The sequence below is a fragment of the Pleurodeles waltl genome, chromosome 3_1, assembly GCF_031143425.1.
Source record: "Pleurodeles waltl isolate 20211129_DDA chromosome 3_1, aPleWal1.hap1.20221129, whole genome shotgun sequence".
NCBI lineage: Eukaryota > Metazoa > Chordata > Amphibia > Caudata > Salamandridae > Pleurodeles > Pleurodeles waltl.
Window position 1 is genome coordinate 29731719 of NC_090440.1, and position 21523 is coordinate 29753241.

At 50.8% G+C, this 21523-nt stretch overlaps 1 protein-coding gene across 2 annotated transcripts in view; it reads left to right on the forward strand.

Annotated features, from left to right (window-relative positions):
* Positions 1 to 21523, forward strand: part of LOC138283718 (astacin-like metalloendopeptidase) — a 728958-nt gene that overhangs the window by 296994 nt on the left and 410441 nt on the right. For both annotated transcript variants that reach the window (XM_069221760.1, XM_069221761.1), the window contains one exon: positions 12420 to 12537. In XM_069221760.1, the coding sequence (XP_069077861.1) occupies positions 12420 to 12537 (118 nt within the window). The remainder of the gene's footprint in view (positions 1 to 12419; positions 12538 to 21523) is intronic.

The following is a 21523-nucleotide window of genomic DNA, read 5'->3' on the forward strand; positions in this document are numbered from 1 at the left end:
ACAACATGGATTCCATCCCATCGCAATATGTATTGTCCCACAAATGCAATGTTATGTTTTCTGCATAATGGTTTTGCTGAAGAATATAAAAATGTTTATACGTTTCTGTCAAGAGACACTCTCTGGTAGACCTCTGACTAAACAATGCTTAATTATATGCATTTAGACACTGTTTATAAGGATGGCAGTTTGCTCAGTGACATAATATATTGTAATGTCTTCAATAACATTGAAAATTAATAAACAAACATAAAAAAACAATGCTAATGTCACGTAAATTAATCTCAAAACAAAATGATAAACATACATGAATAACACCGGCTGACCAAATCTTCTAAAGAATCTCAATTTAACTAAAGCATTAGCAATTAAGCATTCAAGAGTCACCGTACAAATTAACAGCAAAAATAACTGTGCAATAGAAATGACATACATCTAGATTCAACAGGTGAACAACGTCAATTCTTGGTTAATTGCAATTTGCTGACATTTCCAGGGCTCCCTAACTAACCTTCTGATTAGAATAGCATGTTTGGGCTTCATGCAAAACAATTTAGTTAAAGTTAATTTGGGAATCATCTTACTATCACTCTATAAAAATAGCAGGTGGTACCTAGAAACAAAGAACAAAACCTACAACAAGGACAATACCATTTTGTTATACCTCTTCTCAAATGGATCAGCAAGCAGCGATTCTCTTTGTCAGTTGAACATCCGTCTGGTCAGCTTCAGCAATTGGGCAGTGAAAGGGAATGGCTCAGACACGGGGTCTCTAAGCTATCTGAACCATTTAAGGAAACAATATCCAAGGGATCAGCATTCAGCATTAAAACTTAAGCAATAAAGTCAAAGTTAGAAATAAAGTCATCAGGAACTTATTCAGCTCCTTGAACAGAACCACTGCAGGGAAAATCAGAATAGAAAAGAGCCCCCTCTCCTCTGTGCTGTCGGGCTAAGTCAGAATTTCCTAAAGAAACTTCCCACCTTGCCATTGGTCAGAAAATCATATGTTTACAGTTAGTCCAATAGAAATAAAAACTCAAATCTAAGATATAACTAAGCTGTCTTTCACATGTCGATGATTGGCTCCTCTTCTCCTGTTCCCATCGTAGGCTCTTCAGGAAACCAATTGGTTGAGATTCGCTCTCCAGTCAGTGCATCCATAGTTGGTTCCCCTGAACATCCTTGTCTCACACATCAAACTTTCCAAAATTACATTTTCTAATACAAGACATTCTAGCAAGCAGTTATAATGAGCACCTTAAAGACATCTGCAAAATGTTTGGTCAGCACAGTGTGAACAATAAAAGCATTAATTCTAAGGTCATACATTTCCCACTATTTTATTAGACATTGCAGCTTAATATGAGGTTGGGCAGACTAGGCCCATACTTCGCTATCTTAAGGCCTTTAGTAAAATAAGCAAATACATAGCATGAAATCATTAATATGACATACTACTACAATTTTCTTTACACATGTACTTCAACTAATAATAATATGCATTTACCAAAAGCATTATGTATTTGATGACGCCACTCAAGTGGGCATATTTTCCAAGTCGCACATTAAGTTCTATATTAGCTTAGTTCTATGCAAATTATTAACCAATAACAAATGAAAATCATTAGTATTTAATTCAGCTTTCACAGTATCAAGAAATAAGAACATGTAGGGGAAGTGGGAGTCCTCCATATGACTGTGAGCGGTCAAAAGCAGCAGGGAGAGAGTATCCAAAGAAATAAGAACAGGTAGGGGAAGTGAAAGCCTCCAGCTGAGTGTGAGTGGTCAAGACCAGGTGGGGAGACAGTACTTAAAGAAGTGAGAACAGTTAGGTGGAGTGAGAGCCTCCTGATGAATGTGAGCGGTCAAGACCAGCAAGGCAGAGTATCGAAAGAAACAGAACCTGCTGGGTGGAAGTGAGAAACTCCAGTGAGAGCAGTCAAGAGCATCTGGGGAGAGAGTATTGGAAGGAATAAGCAAGGCAAGAAGAAATAAAGATTCCAAATAGAGCCTTCCATCTCTGGAGCACAGATTTAGAGAAGGTCCCTGTAATTGTAAGTCCTGATTTACAGAAGGATGAATCTATTATAATTATTTTACCGCTAATTTAACAATGTTTTCCTATGTGAAGTGATGTTGTATTACACCAGGACGGAGGAGATAATACCTCACAGCAGCATATGAAAGACAGGCCTGATACTTGCAGCTAAAAAGCTGGAGCTTACTCGACTCTTCATTGAAGAACAACTTGCAGAAATACTGATTTTCCATGTTATTCCTTATTTAAACCTTTGTTTGTTTTGATTTATCGTTTAACGGAAATTTTTCTGTAAGGCACTAACGAATGGCTTAAGACTATGGCCCTCATTCTGACCCTGGCGGTCGGTGATAATGCGGCGGCCAAGCCGCCAATAGGCCGGCGGTCCAAAATATGCAATTCTGACCCTGGCGGGAACCGCCAACACAGCCCGCCGCATTAACACTCCGCCCGCCACGGCGGAACAAACAAACAGCGCGGCGGTCCCCGCCAACAGCCAGGCGGCAGACAATGTACCGCCCACCCTATCACGACCCACCAATCCGCCACCTTTTCCGGGGCGGGAGCACCGCCGATAAAAACATGGCGGAAACAGACTACGAACGGGAAAACGCTCACCTCTACGCACTCCACGCGAGATTCCGGCAGTATGGAACCCGAGTTGCAGGTCATCCCCGCACTCCTATACCCGCTCCTGTACCAGGAGCACGCCCGGCGGCGCGGAAGACATCGGTGAGTACTGCACCTACGACACAGGGGAGGGAAAAGAGTACCGGCACACACCCACCCACCCACACCCACTACAACACACACATCAATGCATTCCCACAGATCACTGTCACAACCCACAAACCCCCCCCTCCGAAATAATGCAAAGACCAAAAGAAGAGATCATAAACGGGCAGATATATTGAAATATGGACACCAATAATCCCAATAAATAAATAAACTATGTACAAAATATATACAGCTACTAAATGTAGTCCAACCACTGTCCGTGGACCACAGGGGTCCTGTGCAAAGGGGCAAGGCCCAGTCCCACGACAAGAACTCCACGGAGAGAACACTGCAGGGGCATCAGAAAGAAAATAGGACAGGCACCTCAGGGGGAAGGGAAGGGGGGGCACCTCAGCCACTTGAGTACACGACGCCAGATCCACGAGGGGACTCCATGACCACTGGCCCATCCTGGGGAGAGCAAAGCCACAGTCCATACAGTCCATACAGTGGGTGGCCTGCCCACTGGCCCATCCTGGGGAGAGCAAAGCCACAGTCCATACAGTCCATACAGTGGGTGGCCTGCCCACTGGGCCATCCTGGGGAGAGCAAAGCCACAGTCCATACAGTCCATACAGTGGGTGGCCTGCCCACTGGGCCATCCTGGGGAGAGCAAAGCCACAGTCCAAACAGTCCATAACAGACTCCACTGCCACTGGAGGAGGCATGTTGGCCAGAGGACATCCTGCAGCCCTGCCCGAGACAGATCCTGCCCTGCCACGTCTGCCAAAGGGCCATCGGTTCTTGCCTTGAAGGGCCCAGTTCAGCGCTTCTTGCCTTGAAGGGCCCAGTTCAGCGGGTCTTGCCTTGAAGGGCCCAGTTCAGCGGTTCTTGAGACGGCGGTCCCCAGCGGAGCGGTGCTTGAGACGGCGGGGCCCAGTTCAGCGGTGCTTGAGACGGCGGGGCCCAGTTCAGCGGTTCTTGAGACGGCGGTCCCCAGCGGAGCGGTGCTGGAGACGGCGGGGCCCAGTTCAGCGGTTCTTGAGACGGCGGTCCCCAGCGGAGCTGTGCTGGAGACGGCGGGGCCCAGTTCAGCGGTGCTTGAGACGGCGGGGCCCAGTTCAGCGGTTCTTGAGACGGCAGGGCCCAGTTCAGCGGTGCTTGAGACGGCGGGGCCCAGTTCAGCGGTGCTTGAGACGGCGGGGCCCAGTTCAGCGGTGCTTGAGACGGCGGGGCCCAGTTCAGCGGTTCTTGAGACGGCGGTCCCCAGCGGAGCGGTGCTGGAGACGGCGGGGCCCAGTTCAGCGGTTCTTGAGACGGCGGTCCCCAGCGGAGCTGTGCTGGAGACGGCGGGGCCCAGTTCAGCGGTGCTTGAGACGGCGGGGCCCAGTTCAGCGGTTCTTGAGACGGCGGGGCCCAGTTCAGCGGTGCTTGAGACGGCGGGGCCCAGTTCAGCGGTGCTTGAGACGGCGGGGCCCAGTTCAGCGGTGCTTGAGACGGCGGGGCCCAGTTCAGCGGTTCTTGAGACGGTGGCCGGTCTATGGCCAACTGCTCATTGCCTGGTGGTGCCCTCCTGGGCAGCGGGGATGGTGCTCCTTCAATGCCCACCTGGGCTGTGGGTGGTGGGGCCCTCCTGGCCAGCTGGGCTGGGTCCTCCCTGGCCAGCGGCTATGGGGGTGGTGGGCTCCTCCTGGGCAGCAGGCCTGCAGCCTGACCTCTCCGACTTGCTGCCCTTGCCCTCCTTAGTCGGGAGTCTGTGGCCCTTTCCTCCCTTTGGAGCTGTGGCTGGTGACTGTGTCTGGGTGGTGTCCGGGGGGGATGTAGAAGCCGGGCTCCTGCGGCGCCCCTTCCGCCTTCTGCTCCTCTTCCCAGGGGGTGGGCTGGCTGTCCCCTTGCTGCTGGGCGAAGATCCAGACATGCGGGCTGGTGGGCTCCAATACCCCTGCACCCTTGTCAAGGGGGCTGCAGGGCTGGTGGTGGCTGAGGTGCTCTTCTTACCCCGACGAGAAGGAGGGGGGGGCTCAGGGTCAGGAAAGAAGTTAGCAGTGGCGAGGAAGAGTTTCTTGGGACAATGGAGAGTGGTAGGTACAGTGGGAATGGGAGTGGAGGGAGAGGATGTGGTTGTAGGTGAGTCACGTTTGCTGTCTTTGGGTGCAGGTGCAGGAGGGATAGGCTGTCGTGAGGTGGATGGCTGTTGGGTGGGTGGGTGGCTGCGTTTGTGTGGTGTGGAAGAGGGGGTGACAGACACAGTGGGAGAGGACAGGGGACGTGTAAATGGCAGTGGGGGTGGTGACTGCACGTGTGCGGACTGGACTGGAGGGTGTGCTGGTGATGGAAACACTGGCTGATGGTGAGGTGAATGGAGGTGTGAGTGTAGACGTCACAGGGAGGGAGGAGGGATACGAGGAGGTGGGGGTCACAGAGGTGGTAGTGACTGTTGGCATGTCTGCATCGGAATGTTGCGTGTGTGAATGTCTGCGTGATCTGTGGTGCTTATGTTTGGATGAGCTTCTCTTGGGTGTTGAGGTGTGTGCAGGCTGGTCTGATGGTGTGGGTGGGACAGGCAGAGGAACAGGAGACTGGGAGGAGGGAGTTAGTAGAGGGAGGCAGGAGACAGGGACAATGGCTGCCGTCAGTGCTGAGGCCAGAGCCTGGAACGATCGCTGATGGGCAGCCTGACCCGAATGAATGCCCTCCAGGTACGCATTGCTGCGATGAACCTCCCTCTCCACCCCCTGGATGGCATTCAAAAGGGTAGTCTGCCCAACAATGAGCGTCCTCACGAGGTCAATGAGCTCCGCACTGAGGGCAGCGGGGGTAACAGGGGCAGGGCCTGAGGTGCCTGGGGCGAAGGAGATGCCCGGCTTCCTGGCAGAGCGGGCACGGGGCGAACGCTGAGGGGCTGCTGGGAGGGCGGAGATGGTGCGCTGGGTGGCGGCTGTACCTGTAATGGCGGGGGGCACGGATGGTGCCACCCCCGCAAGGGAGCTCCCTTCCGAGGACGTGTCCGTGTCGCTGCAGGGTCCAGTCGTCCCCGTTGTGGAGCTCCCCTCACCCTCCGTCTCACTGGTCCAGTCAGACTCTGTGGCATGGCCCTCCTGGGCCATGTGAGATGCAGCTCCCTCCTGCCACTTCTCCTCCGCCTGATGATGCTGATGCACACAAGCACAGAAAGACAAACAAAAAGGGGGGGGAGAGAGAAATAAAGGGATATTGAGTACATGGATCTCCGGTACAGTTAGTGGACATGACAGACACAGATGCCCCCTGCACTAAGTTGCGCACTTGGGGTCCGCTACGCATTCCGTGGAACATGCCCTACACGCCTAGAGTTGACAACTGCACCCATGGATGACACGGCCCAGGGATGGCTGTACTGACACACTACTGAGGGTGGTGGCTGGGGACACAGGGGCTTACGGGGGTGCCCAGCCTACAGATATCGCCCTGGCCTAGGGGGACCCACAGCCCTCCTCCCCCACCCAGACACCTCCACTGCGCGACAACAGAGTAGATAATGCTTGGACTCACCCCCTTGTGTCTGTTGTGCTGCCCTCACGCGCCCATCCAAATCAGGGTAGGCCACCGCCAGGATCCGGAACATCAGGGGGGTCAGTTGACGGCAGGCACCCCGCCTACGTTGGGAGGCCATTCCCAGCAGAGACTCAGCGGTCTTCTTGGTCCCGCGGCGGATGTCCTCCCACCTCTTGCGGCAGTGGGTGCCCCGTCGATGGTGGACCCCCAGGGTCCGGACTTCCTTGGCGATGGCACGCCAAATCCCGATCTTCTCATGGGCGCGGACCTATGTGACACGTACAGGGAGGGAGAAATACCACGTTCAAGTTTGTCTGCATTTTCGTTGCCAGTGGCCCAACGCCCCCCATCCCCGCCAGGCCCCCCGCCATGCCCCCCGCCAGCCCCAACATGCCCCCCATCCCCGCCAGGCCCCCCGCCATGCCCCCCGCCAGGCCCAACATGCCCCCCATCCCCGCCATGCCCCCCGCCAGGCCCCCCGCCAGGCCCAACATGCCCCCCATCCCCGCCAGGCCCCCCCGCCATGCCCCCCGCCATGCCCCCCGCCAGCCCCAACATGCCCCCCATCCCCGCCAGGCCCCCCGCCATGCCCCCCGCCAGCCCCAACATGCCCCCCATCCCCGCCAGGCCCCCCGCCATGCCCCCCGCCAGGCCCAACATGCCCCCCATCCCCGCCAGGCCCCCCGCCAGCCCCAACATGCCCCCCATCCCCGCCAGGCCCCCCGCCATGCCCCCCGCCAGGCCCAACATGCCCCCCATCCCCGCCATGCCCCCCGCCAGGCCCCCCGCCAGGCCCAACATGCCCCCCATCCCCGCCAGGCCCCCCGCCATGCCCCCCGCCAGCCCCAACATGCCCCCCATCCCCGCCAGGCCCCCGCCATGCCCCCCGCCAGGCCCAACATGCCCCCCCATCCCCGCCAGGCCCCCCGCCAGGCCCCCAAGCCAGCCAGTGGCCCCAAATCCATATTGAATTAAACTCACTTGTTGGTCTGGAGGACCGTAGAGTAGCGCATACTGGGGGAGGACCCCATCCACAAGTTTCTCCAACTCCTCTCCAGTGAAGGCAGGGGCCCTTTCCCCAGTCGCAGCAGCCATTGTCCCTTCCAGACCGAGGTCACAGCAACACTTGCAGTATAGGTCCTCTCCTGTGAAAGTTCAAGTCGCAAGTGGATAAGTAGATAGAAAATGGCGGTCACGTCCGCGGCGGTGCGTACCGCGGCGGTGCGTACCGCCACCGCCGGCGCCCTTCGCCATTGGCTCCTGAAACCCATAGGCTTCAATGTTAACCAATGCGGCTTCGCGCCGCGGTCTTCGACTGCTGACCGCCGCGGTGTGCCACGCCAGCGCATTGACCTCACATCCCATTGTCACACTTCACAGGTCAGGCAGCCGCCATTTCGAGGGTCCACATGGCTCAATTTCAACTGCGTCACACAGGCCTAGGCCTTGCATAGCCACTCAGACACGCCATTCACTGCATAGAGAATCGTTTACTGTGCTAGCTGTGAGTACGTACCTGTGGGTTGCTTGACTGTGTGCTCCATGTTGTCCTTCCTAGGCACCGTCCGCTGGGTTTGGCGAGGAGACGGATGAATCCTCGCGTGTACCGACCGCTGGTGGACCTGTCGACAATGGAAGAACGCCACATTATCCTGACCTACCGTCTTGACCGTGCCACTATACATGAACTGTGTGCCCAGCTGGAGCCCGACCTGATGTCCCCCATCCGCCAACCCACAGGGATTCCCCCTCTGGTGCAGGTCCTGTCAGTACTCTATTTCTTGGCAAGTGGGTCATTTCAGACAACAGTGGGAATTGCTTCTGGGATGTCTCAGCCCATGTTTTCGAAGGTGTTATCCAGAGTGTTGTCTGCCCTGATGAAATACGTGAGGAGCTACATCATTTTCCCTGAGGTGGGCGAATTGGCTACAGTGAAGGGTGATTTCTACACCCTTGGACATATTCCCAACGTCATTGGTGCCATTGATGGGACCCATGTGGCTTTGGTTCCCCCAAGAGACAGGGAGCAGGTGTACAGGAACAGAAAAAGTTACCATTCCATGAACATCCAGGTGGTGTGTTTGGCTGACCAGTACATCTCGCATGTAAATGCCAAATTCCCAGGGTCAGTGCATGACGCCTACATCCTGAGGAATAGCAGCATCCCTTACGTGATGGAACAGCTAGAGAGACACCGTGTATGGCTATTGGGGGACTCTGGGTACCCCAACCTGTCGTGGCTACTGACCCCAGTAAGGAATCCCCGGACCAGGGCAGAGGAACGGTACAATGAGGCCCATGGGCATACTAGGAGGGTGATCGAACGCACCTTTGGCCTCCTAAAGGCCAGGTTTAGGTGCCTGCATATGACAGGTGGATCCCTAATGTACTCACCTAAGAAGGTGTGTCACATCATCGTGGCCTGCTGCATGCTTCACAACCTGGCTTTGCGCCGCCAGGTGCCTTTCCTGCAGGAGGATGGTCGAGACGGTGGTGTTGTGGCAGCGGTGGAACCTGTGGAGAGTGACGAGGAGGAAGACGACGGGGCTGAAACAGACAACAGGGACAGAATCATTGAACAGTACTTCCAATAGGACACAGGTAACAATTCAAAGATAATTTAGTAAATCTGAACTACTCTCCTGCATCTCTGCTGCCTGTCTATTTGCCCCAGTGTATGATGACTGAGTTGTGGCTTTTCCCTCCCTATTTCAGATCTGGGGTCCCCACTACGAGTCCTGTGCTTCGTTTCCCCATGGACTACAGCTTTGTGGCAGCTGTTTGTTGACTTCACTATGTACAAGGACATATTTGCACTGTCATGTCAATTACAATATTTTGAAATCACAGCCAGACTCCAGATAGTTTTGTGCAAAATAGGTGTTTATTTCAGTGCTCAAAATGGGATGGGTGGTTTCAAGTGGGTGGGGGCTATGGTGAAGGAATGTCCATGGCAGAGTCCAGAGTAACAGTCACACAGGTGCATTGTCCAGAGGCCTGTGGAGAGATGGAGCATGGGCAGTTCAAGGATGGACAGGGTGACAATGTGGGACAGTGGGATGACATCAGGTGGTATCCTTTGCTGGCGGGGGTCTTGACATCCTACTCTGTCTTCTTGCGAGATCTCAGGGCCCTCTTGCGGGGTGGTTCTTCTCCTGCAGGAGGTGGGGTTCTGGTGGGCTGCTGTTGTGCGGGGGCCTCCTGTCCACTAGCGCCGGCAGAGGTGGTTGGCTGTTCTTGGTCCAGGCTAGTGGCAGGGGCCCTTTGTTGTTGTTGAGTGTCCGTCCTGGTGTTGATGAGGTCCTGCAGCAGCCCTACCATGGTAACCAGGGTGGAGGTGAGGGCTCTGATGTCCTCCCTGTACCCCCGATAGTGTTCCTCCTGCAGTACCTGGATCTCCTGGAACCGGGCCAGTACCGTCGCCATCGTCTCCTGGGAGCGGTTGTATGCTCCCATGATGGTGGTGAGGGCCTCGTGGAGAGTGGGTTCCCTGGGCCCGTCCCCCCCCTGTCGCACAGCTGCCCTCCGAGTTGCCCTGTTTCCCTGGGCCTCTGCCCCCTGGCTGGTGTGCCCACTACCACTGCCCCCAGGTCCCTGTTGTTGTTGGGGTGGTGGGTTATCCTGGGTGCCCTGTAGTGGTAGACACACCGCAGATTGACGCGCCCTGGAGACAGAGGCATGGGCCCGCTGGGTGGGAGCTGTGCTGGTGTTCCCAGAGGGGTTTGGGTCTGTAGTGGCCTGTGCCTGTGTGAGGGGAACCGACTGTCCAGAGGTCCCCGATGGTCCGGGCTGGTCATCAGTGTCCAGGTCGACAGAGCTGCTGTCATCGCTGACGGCCTCTTGGGTGGGGGGTGGGGAGAATTCTGGGCCCTCCGCGGCGGTGTGTTGATGGTCGGGTCCTGCAGGGGTATAGAGGTATGGTTATAGTTTCAATGTGTGGCATATGGGTGTATCTGTGGGTTCCCGTGTCCCCAAGTGCTGGCATTCATGTGTGGGGGCTTTGGTGAGGGTGGCTTGTGGGGGGGATGTGTATATGCATTGGGCATGCTTTGGTGATGGGTGTCCATGCTTAGTGGACGCATGCAGGCCTAGGTTTTGGGATGTGTGGGTTGTGATGGTGAGACATTGGCAGGGAATAGGTGTGCTGAGGGTGGGGGTGAGGATGGTGGTGGGGGTGAGGATGGTGGTGGGGGTGAGGGTGGGGGTGAGGATGGGGGTGGGGGTGAGGGTGGGGTTCGAGGATGGGGGTGAGGGTTGGGGTATGATTTGGCATGCAGGTGGGGGGGAAGCAGTAGTGAAGCTTCAACTTACCAGTATCCATTCCTCCGCCGACTCCTGCGAGGCCGTCAGGATGCAGGATGTTCAAGACTTCCTCCTCCCATGTTGTAAATTGTGGGGGTTGAGGTGGGGGTCCTCCGCCAGTCTTCTGCACGGCGATGTTGTGCCTGGATACCATGGAACGCACCTTCCCCCGTAGGTCGTTCCATCGCTTCCTGATGTCTTCCCGATTTCTGGGGTGCTGTCCCACAGCGTTGACCCTTTCGACAATCCTCTGCCATAGCTCCGTCCTCCGGGCAATGCTGGTGTATTGGATCTGTGTGCCGAACAGCTGGGGCTCTACCCGAACGATTTCCTCCACCATGACCCTGAGTTCTTCGTCTGAGAAGCGGGGGTGTCTTTGGGGTGCCATGGGGTGGTGTGTATGATGTGTGGGGTGGAGTATGTGTAGTTAAGTGTGTTGAGTGTGGTGGTGTGTGTTGTTTTGTGTGTGGATATTGTGTGGGTGATGGTGTTGAGTGGCTGTGGCTGCTAGTTTGTGGATGGTGGTGTCTCGCTCTGGCCTTCTTTCTGAATTTTTGGTCGTAGGGGTTTGTGGGTGATGTGGGTGTGTGTTTTATATTGTATTGTGTGTGTGGGAGTGGTGTGTGTATGTGTATCAGGTGTGTGGAATTCAAATCGGCCAATGTGGCTGAGTTTTGTTCGTTTGTGTGTATTCTGACCGCGGCGGTGTGTCCCGCCAATGGAAAACCGCGTTTGAAAGACCGCCGCGTGGATTCGTGGGTCGTAATGGCATGGGCGTATTTCTGTTGGCGTGACGGTGGAGGTTTTGTCACCTCCACTTTTCCGCCGACCGCTGGTCTGGCGGTCTGTTGTGGCTGTCGGATTTTCGGAGGTTTGGCTGCTGCGGGTCAGAATGACCGTGGCGGGTTTCCGCGACCGCGGCGGGATTATGGAGGATTTCTGACCAGCGGTAGGCGCCTTTTACCGCCGAGGTCAGAATGACCACCTATATCCAAAACAGTTCTGATTTGAGTTTCACATTTTCTATCTGTGATGAAAAGAACTATCCTTTGTGAACTGACGTAGAGCCACTGATGTCCGTTTCCATGAAGGGGAGAAAGTTTGTAAATTTTGCAAAGCAGCACTTTTTGAAAGGGAAACAGGCATGATGGGACACCCAAGGTGTCATAGGATCTAGTTATTTGTGGGCAGTCCAGGTAAGATTGAAGAATAACGCCACGTCTCATGTTCCTTTGTGGGAAGGGATAGTCAAATTTGATCCACCCAATGGGGAACTGGCCAGATTGTGGCCCAAAGTTCGCTATGCAGCACATTGTGAATTCCATCTGTTTTGCCCCAAATCTATGAATTTGAAAAATGTTAACACCGCCTTAGTTTATCCTAAAAAACGAATCAGTTCTCTGAGCAGTAAACGTTTTTTATATAAATGGGTTCCTTAAAAAAACGAATTAATATGTTCAAAATAAACCATTGTTGCTTTAAAAAAGCAAATCAGTTTTTGAAAGAAACTGATTTATTATGGAAAGAAAACATGAATTTCGTAACGAAAATAAATTAATTATCAAGAAGGAAAAAAGTGATTCACAAAATGTAATCAGTTAAAAATCTCAACTAATTCACAGTGGAGCAGATCTGTGTTTTTGGGATATTTTTGGTGAGTGGCAGTCCAAAGAATAAAAAAAAGATCTTAAAATCATCTGTAAGTGTGAGTCTGTCTGGAGCTGACACTGTTTCAAAGTTCCATTACCAGTAATGTTTTTTTTTCCCACAAACTGACCAGTCACCTCTGAATTCTTTATGACTCAGTCCACACGTGTCTTTGCAGCTGATAGACACCTAGCTCTGATCCGGGAAGCTTTGGAAGAATTCAACACACTCACCTGCATCAAATTGGTAAACCGCACCACGGAGACGGACTACCTGAGTATTACTTCTGAAAACGGGTGAGTTGCTTCTCACTAGGAATGAAATAAACTGTGGGTGACCTTTGATGGATCCGACACGTGCTTTCTCCAAGGTTTGATACAAGGAGTAAGAAGTCTAAAGGCCTTATCCTGAGTTTGGTGGACAGGATAGTCCGTCACAGAAAAGGCGCATGTCTCGTCGACTGTATTACAAGTGCGTTATAGCATATGGCACTGGTAATATGGCAGGTGGGATCTCCGACACATTTTGACACAGTATGTTATCTGCCACCTTCTAAAAAATGCCCTAGTAGCCTGTATTGCATAAAAAAGGTTGGATAATAATAAGGTGTATTTTTAAACCCGCATTAGGAAATCTTTCACATTATGGGGCGTGCTATGCAAAACCCATAATTATTTATTTTTAAGATCACAGTAATGCAGTAAAGTTACATTAATTTCTGCTATTTATAGATTTCTAGGAACAAAGACCCAAGGCAGACACTTCAGGCAGTGTTGCGGCCAATAACTTCCTGAACATTTAGAATGGCATTTCAAAGGTTTAAGTATGAGTGACTCTTTGCACATAATGTTGACATCTGCACGAGAGTTGGCACCCAGAGGCAGTGATAGAGAAGCAGGATCTAAGAAACATCAAAGAGCGATCTGTCAGCTGGCCACACCCACTATTTCAGGTTTCAAGTTTTATTTAAATGCATTTCAGCCATATTGTGTTGGAGAGTCAAAACACACTATTGAATAGAAAGCATCTGCATAGACATCTATATCGAGGTGAAACGAGGTCACAGGCAGCAGTCTTTAATAGCGAGGTGAGCTGCAGGTGAAGTCGAGGTGTTGTGTAAGCTTGAAGACAATCACCTCCATGGCGCCAAGTGAGAAATCATAGGTAGGTGTAGAAAGCGAAGCAGGCGGTGGAAATGTAACATGGCCACTGTTGAAGGATTAAAGTGAACTCATGACTCTGAAATACTTCTCGCTTCTGTGTGTCTTGGACTTATTTTGTGTACTTCAGACTGGGTCAGGACAGTCTGAGTAATGTGGCTTCTTTTCAGCCTTTAGGAGGAGACTCTAAACCTATTCTTGCAGCACCTCCTGAGGTCTCTTTAACTCCTCTTTCAGTGACTCGAGTTAGTGGGCAGCTCCTCATTTGGTGGACTAGTGTGGTTCACTAGAGTAAGAGGACAGGCGTATTTCCATGAGATGGCTTTATAAGTGTCGGAAGAGAGGGTTGCCTCCCTAAGAATACTTTAGAAGTGCCTATGACAGTCCCACCACCTCTTAGTTGTATTTCCCAGAGGGTAGGTTAAATGTGAGAATCTGTCCCTTCAACGCGGCCTATTTACCCTCCCTCCTTTCTGCTTTTATTAGTCAAGTCCTGTTTATTCTCTCTGATTCTCTCAAAGAACTCTAGTCCAACTCTTTGGCACTTTGCAGTGTTTCATCCCTTCGCTTCTGATCCCCTTGTATTCTGTTATCACTGTGAATTCAGCCTCAGCTGGTTGTATGACAAAATAACCGGGATTGTCCACTCCCCTAAAAATAAAAGATTAATAGTCGCTTTGTGCCATTAGGGCTGCTACTAGCTAAAGTCACATAGCCATATGGTGGTAGGTAAATAATGAACCTATGGTGCTGGCTGGGATTAGAGAGTAGCGGAGGACAGGCGTATGATGGATGGGCAACAGATAAGAAAGTAGATGGTTGTGTGCTGTGGACTGAAAAGTTATGAGAATTGGTGACCCTTACGCTCCTAACATCACAGTATCCCTCTATAACGAAGAGATCCCCAAAAAATAGGAGTTGGTACGTATCATGCCCATACACTACTGCAATATAAGGTGGGACATAAGGGAAGAAATCCTTTTTTATAAGTAACCCTCACCCGCTCTAATAGTGGCATGCTTCATCATCGAATTTACCCTGACCTCTAAAAGTCAGGGTGGGCTCAACCATGTTCCAGAGAGTTCTATTATTAGTAGTGCCTGGGGGAGGTAGAACAATTGCATAAAAATTCCTCATCCATTCACAAGGTGTCCCTTTATTAGCGGAGTGGATGGAAAAGAATAACAAGCATTTGCAGTGCAATGGGTCTCGCTTTGCTCAAGTAAGAGCTATTAGCATTGTAAATTCCTAACTGGACTTTTCTTGCCACTTAAATTGAAAATATAAAAAGTAAAATAGTTGACATAAGTGAACTGATTTAAAGTGCCATGGCCGCCTTGAGCGTGAGCGTGAAGGAGAAACACAAAAGGAAAAAGAAGTTCTCTTGCAGTCAAATGTATTGGCAAAAGTGCAATTATCTCTGTAACATGGTCAGCGGCCAAGGCAATAACAAAACTGCCCCAAGGATGGACAAACATAAAGCATTTACCAGTGATAGCAAAGGATTTTTAAAAGGCAAGCCCATGAACGAGTGATAGTGATGGGTGTGGTTAAAAGCCCACAGATAAATTACAACAGGCCAGAGCACTTACGCGCTCGACCTAAAACACTAAAGCAATGAGATCTAGGATAAAATGGTACTGTGACTCTATAAGATGCCATCATGTTTCAGCCCTACGCCCTTGGCCTGTTTGGGTCCCAGGCTTAATTCATGGCGGCATATGTTTTATACCTGCGTGTGGCATGCAATCAAACTAAAGGCATGTTGAGGCAGGGTAATACTTGCCCGTTCAAACTGTGCCTGAAAATGTAAAATGTACATGGCATAAACTCTTTGGCACAAAGTGTAGTAACATAAGCATGATGTGGCTACCTCCTACATCCACATGCCTCTTTACATTCGGAAAACTGTGATCCAAGTGCATCACTATATGGCGCCACATATATTTTTACATGGCCTTACATACTTTGCGAATGCCGCTTTACGTCTGTTACAATTCCAAATTATGGCGTCTACGCTGTCTCTTACAAAAGGTTTACAGTCTCGACTTCCCATCTGAACTATGCTGAATCTGGAATAAGCCATACTGCACAATCGTACATACAAACAAACACATATGTGAGGTCCCCTGGAGGTTGTGGGATGCATACACCAGGATGTGACATGCTATAATAGGTATCTCTCTATGATTCTTAACACTCACCCTCTTATCGGGTAATTCTTAACAAAGGGGTGGTGTGATTGGCCCTGTAGTCAAGCGCTAGGAAAAAAACAATTATCACCATAGTGTCACAATTTAAAGGGGTGCTCGAAACCAGAACACTCTAATCACTTGCATCAATGTAGAAAACCCGAGTTAAGCTCAGGAATGAAATAGGAACTGCTGTAATCCCTAGCAAGGTTAATCACACATGAAGATAGTACCCACATCCTAAAGGGGTTTTACCACTGGTATTACCTATGTGGCTCCACTCTCCCTAGGTCGTGGTGCAAACTGCCGAAGAGGGGATGTATTTATCACCTGGGGCCAGGCCAGCTGGACCTGGTTTGCGCTTGAGTTGGCCACTCAGGTTTTTGGAATTCTTTGTAGGACCGGAGGCTCCGATTATGCTTTCTCTTTCTTTTACTGTATATGTCAGTAGCCAATCAAAGATAAAAAAAATAAAAACTGCATTACCCATGAACATGTATAATGCACATCACATGGCCCAATCATGATACAGAAACCTTGTATAAATATCGTTAACCTGAAAATAGTGTCCTCTTTTGTTGCTGCTAGTACTTGCCCATGTTAATCTAAATGTAATGCTGGGTTCTGAACCTGTTTAGCGATGTGCGCTTGTAGGAGGCTGGCCTAGCTTATAGTGGGTACCAATGGTACTTATTCCTTGTGCCAGGTCCAGTTATCCATTATTAGTAGAGTGTAGTAGTGTTCTACCAGCTTAGGCAGATAGAGGTAGCTATAGTAGAGCAGCCAAGGCTGAACTAGGAGTCATGCAAAGCTCATGCAATACCACTTATATCATATAGATACTATATCATAAGAAAGACAATACTCATAGTCACTAAAAATAAAGGTACTTTATTTTAGTGACAATGTGCCAAAAATATCTCAGAGGATATACTCCCTTAGGAGGTAGGTAACATACACAAAATATACACAGCAAACCAAATCAGGTAAGTAAACAGTCAGAAAGTAGTGCAAACACTGTAGAACACAATAGGATGCAATAGGCCTAGGAGCAACACAGACCATATACTAAGAAAGTGGAATGCGAACCACGAATGGACCCCTAGGCTAGTGTAGTGTGTAGAGGGTTGCTGGGAGTGTAAGAAAACACTAAGGGTGTAAAAGATACCCCACCCTAAGACCCTGGAAAGTAGGAGTAAAGTACTACTATTTCCCCAGAAACACACTAAAGTCGTGATAAAGGATTTTGCAAGGACCACAACAGACTGCAAAGCGCTGAAGACAGATTCCTGGACCTGAAGACCTGCAAAGGAAAGAGACCAAGTCCAAGAGTCGCTAAAGTCCCACTAAACCCTGGATGAAGGTGCAAAACGGCTGCCTCCGGTTGGAAGAAGCTGCAGGTTTTGCAACAACGAAAGGAGGTAGTACGTTTTTCTTTGTGCAGAAGATGTCCCACGGTGTGCTGGAGAATGCAGAGTTGTTTTCTTGGCAAAATACTGCAAACAAGCCTTGCTAGCTGCAAGAGTCGCGGTTGGAGAAGAAGGGTGCTGCCCGGGCCCAGGAAGGACCAGGGTGTTGCCACTTGGGAGAAGAGACAGAGGGGGCCCTCAGCAACGTAGAGAGCCCTCGGAAAGGAAGGGAGCACCCGCAGAAGTCCTTGTACACGTGTTCAAGAAGTCTGAACACGGTGGTCGTCTTAACACTGCAAAGAGAGATCCCACGACACCGGAGATCAACTCAGGGAGCTGAGCATCTCAGGACGGAGTGCTGGGGACCTAGTCTCGGCTATGCATGCAGGATTTCTTGGAAATGTGCACAGAAGCCCTTGTAGCTGCAGATCATGTGGTGCACAGGATTACTGTCTGGGGAAGGGACGCAAGGACTTACCTCCTCCAAATGTGGACATTTGGACCACTGGACAGTCTGGGTCACTTGGGTCCACCACCTGTGGTCCAGGGGCCACGCTCGTCAGGATGAGAGGGGACCCAGAGTACAGGTGAAGCTGAAGTTTGGTGCCTGCTAAAGCAGGGGGATGATTCAGTCGACCCACAGGTGATTTTATCATGGCTTCCAGTGCAGGGTGAAGGCAAGCAGCCCCCAGAGCATGCACCACAAGGAAACAGTCGAGAAAGCCGGCAGGATTAGGCGCTACAATGTCCCTGGGAGTCTTCTGGCTACTTTGTTGCAGTTTTGCAGGGGTCCTGGAGCAGTCAGCCGTCGATCATTGGCAGAAGTCGAAGAGAGAAGTTCAGAGGAGTCCTGCTGGATTCTTGCAAGTCGTAATCTGAGGAAAAGCCCACTGGAGAGACCCTAAATAGCCCTCAGAGGAGGATTGGCCACCTAGTTAGGTAAGCACATATCAGGAGGGGCCTCTGACGTCACCTGCTGGCACTGGCCACTCAGAGGCAACCAGAGTGCCCTCACACCTCTGGAAACAAGATGGCAGAGGTCTGGGACACACTGGAGGAGCTCTGGCCACCACCCCTGGGGTGGTGATGGACAGGGGAGTGGTCACTCGCCTTTCCTTTGTCCAGTTTTGCACCAAAGCAGGGACTGGGGGTTCCCTAAACCGGTGTAGACTGGCTTATACAAGGAGGGCACCATCTGTGCCCTTCATAGCATTTCCAGAGGCTGGGAGAGCCTCCCCAGCCTTTAAAACCTATTTCCAAAGAGAGAGGGTGTAACACCTTGCTCTCAGAGGAAACTTTTTGTTCTGCCTTCCTGGGACTGGGCTGCCCAGAGCCCAGGAGGGTAGAAGCCTCTCTGTGGGGTGGCAGCAGCGGTGGCTGCAGAGAAAACCCCAGAGAGCTGGTTTGGCAGTACTGGGGGTCTGTAGGATCCATGGAATTAGCTCCCCAATACCAGATTTGGAATGGGGGAACAAATCCATGATCTTAGACATTTTACATGGCCATATTCAGAGTTACCATTGTGAAGCTACATATAGGTATTGACCTATATGTAGTGCACGCGTGTAATGGCATCCCCGCACTCACAAAGTCCGGGGAATTGGTCCTGAACTATGTGGGGGCACCTTGCTAGTGTAAGGATGCCCTCACACTTAGTAACGTTGCACCTAACCTCCAGCAAGTGAAGGTTAGACATATAGGTGACTTATAAGTTACTTAAGTGCAGTGAAAATGGCTGTGAAATAGTGTGTGCACTATTTCACGCAGGCTGCAATGGCAGTCCTGTGTATGGGTTTGTCTGAGCTCCCTATGGTTGGCAAAAGAAATTCTGACGGCCCATATGGATCTCCTGGAACCCCAATACCCTGGGTACCTAGGTACCATATAATAGGGAATTATAAGGGTGTTCCAGTATGCCAATTAAAATTGGTGAAAGTGGTCACTAGCCTATAGTGAGAAATTTAAAGGCATAGAGAGCATGAGCACTGCGGGTCTGATTAGCAGAGCCTCAGTGACACAGTTAGGCACTACACAGGTATACACATTCAGCCCACAAACTATGAGCACTGGGGTCCTGACTAGCAGGATCCCAGTGAGACAGGCAAAAACATACTTACAGACATGAAAAATTGGGGGTAACATGCCAAGAAAGATGGTACTTTCCTACAGTGCTTTATAGTATTACACCCGCATTGCTTACCCCTTGTCTAATACCCGATCGGCTTTTGTCAAGCTGACTCACATTGATTGACTGTTTGTGGAGCTGGAGCAGACACGCTTGTAGCTGAGCGTAGTCCTATTTCTGTTTCCATTTCCTCTTGTCGCGTTGTTGAACGTGCGTGCATTCTGAAGCTTAGAGCCTTTCAGAAACCGCCCTCAGGGAAGTGTTCATTACTTTCTGTTGCTCCCCTTGACGCCCTGGCTGCAAAGAGCACAGGGTTGTATAAATTGAAGCAGGCTTTGCCTAGAGTGTGTTCCAGACTGCTCCCTCCACACTTTATTTTGGCTAATTCCTCTTGCTGGCCTGTCAGTGGTTTCTCACACTCCCCCTTGATCTCTCTTGCATTCCTCATTAATTTTCAAATTATAAATCAAGAGAATGGCCCAATGGGACCCTTATGAGGCTGAAACAGGGTATTACCCTGAAGATAATAACAGTCAGCTAGAGATGAATGTGGTAGAGGCCTTAAACTGCAGAGTCCAACAATCTGTTAATGATGCCCTGGACAGAGCATTGGGCCCATTTACTGGACAGCTCCTTGATTAGGCTTGCACCCAAGGTTGGATGCCCGGACATCCTGCAGACCGCGATGATTCGGTCCATGGGGTAAAGAAAAAGCAGCAAACTCTGTGCTATCTGAGACACGTGCAGAAGCCTTTGGTAAATTACGCTGCAAAATAGCCAACATGCATAACTATAGTACGACACAAGACTCTCTGATCTCCGCCCTCCTCCTCGGGCAATTCCCAGGTGGGGGATGTCTCCTCCTCTGATTCAGATGATTCTGATAAACTAGGACCCAGTAAGAAACCAAAGAAACGATCCTTGCCTACAGCCCCCAAGGTCCTGACTTTTGATCCAACAGAGATAGTATATCCCAGAGCGTCTAATTGGATCCCTCCCCCTGAGGTAGCGAAATATGTACAATCGCACGTATGCAAAAGTCCCCTTCCGCCTAAGAGCAGAATGTCCCAGACCAGACTTTGTAGGAAAGGTTGCAGACACTACTGAAGTCGATTCCACAGTGCTCACGGTCATGAAAAAGTACACCAGAGATACGAAGAAGGGACAGGACATAGCTTGGCGTAATTGTCAAGATAAGCAGACAGGACTGGACCGTTAACCAAGATTCTGGAGCTCGCTTACCAAGCTAAGGAGTCTGGTTTTGTGGTAGATACAGATATCTTAATAGGATGAGCGCAAAGTGTGATCTGCCAACTTGGAAACACTAACTGTGCCATCTCATCTGAACATAGGCGGTCTATATTAATACGGCTTGACCCGAAATTAAATGATTTGGCTACGTCGAAGCTGGTCCAGTAGCAGAGTGTGGGAAACTGCCACTGTTTGCATGGTTACCTCCCCCACTTTTTGCCTGATGTTGATGCCAACTTTGATTGAAAGTGTGCTGGGATCCTGCTAACCAGGCCCCAGCACCAGTGTTCTTTCCCAAAAACGGTACCTTTGTTTCTACAATTGGCACACCCATGGCACACCGTTGTAAAAGGTACCCATGGTACTAAGGACTCTGTGGCCATAAAAGGTCCCTCACGTCTGCAGCATGTATTATGCCACCCTGAGGGACCCCTCACCATGCACATGTACACTGCCTTTCCAGCTTGTCTGTGCTGGTGGGGAGAAAAAGGCAAAGTCGACATGGCACCCCTCTCCGCATGCCATGCCCACAAACCACTGCCTGTGTCATAGGTAAGACACCCCTCTAGCAGGCCTTACAGACCTAAGGCAAGGTGCACTATACCACAGGTGAGGGCATAGCTGCATGAGCAATATGCCCCTACAGTGTCTAAGTCCATTCTTAGACATTGTAAGTGCAGTGTAGCCATATTGAGTATTTGGTCTGGGAGTTTGTCATTACGAACTCCACATCTCCATAATGGCTTCACTGAAGACTGGGAAGTTTGGTATCAAACTTCTCAGCACAATAAACCCACACTGATGTCAGTGTGGGATGTATTGGAAAATGTACCCAGAGGGCATCTTAGGGAAGCCCCCTGTATGTTAGCCTAACTGCTAGTGCAGGACTGACTGGTCTGTGCCAGCCTGCCACTTGCAGACATGTTTCTGACCACGTGGGGTTAGAGCTTTTGTGCTCTCTGTGGTCAGAAACAAAGCCTGTCCTGGGTAGAGGTGTTTCACACCTCCCCCTTGCAGGAGCTGTCACACCTGGTGGTGAGCTTGAAAGGCTCAAGCCTTAGGTTACAGTGCCCCAGGACACCCCAGCTAGTGCAGTTGCCCGCCCCTAGACAAAGCCCCACTTTTGGCGGCAAGTCTGTTGGGAC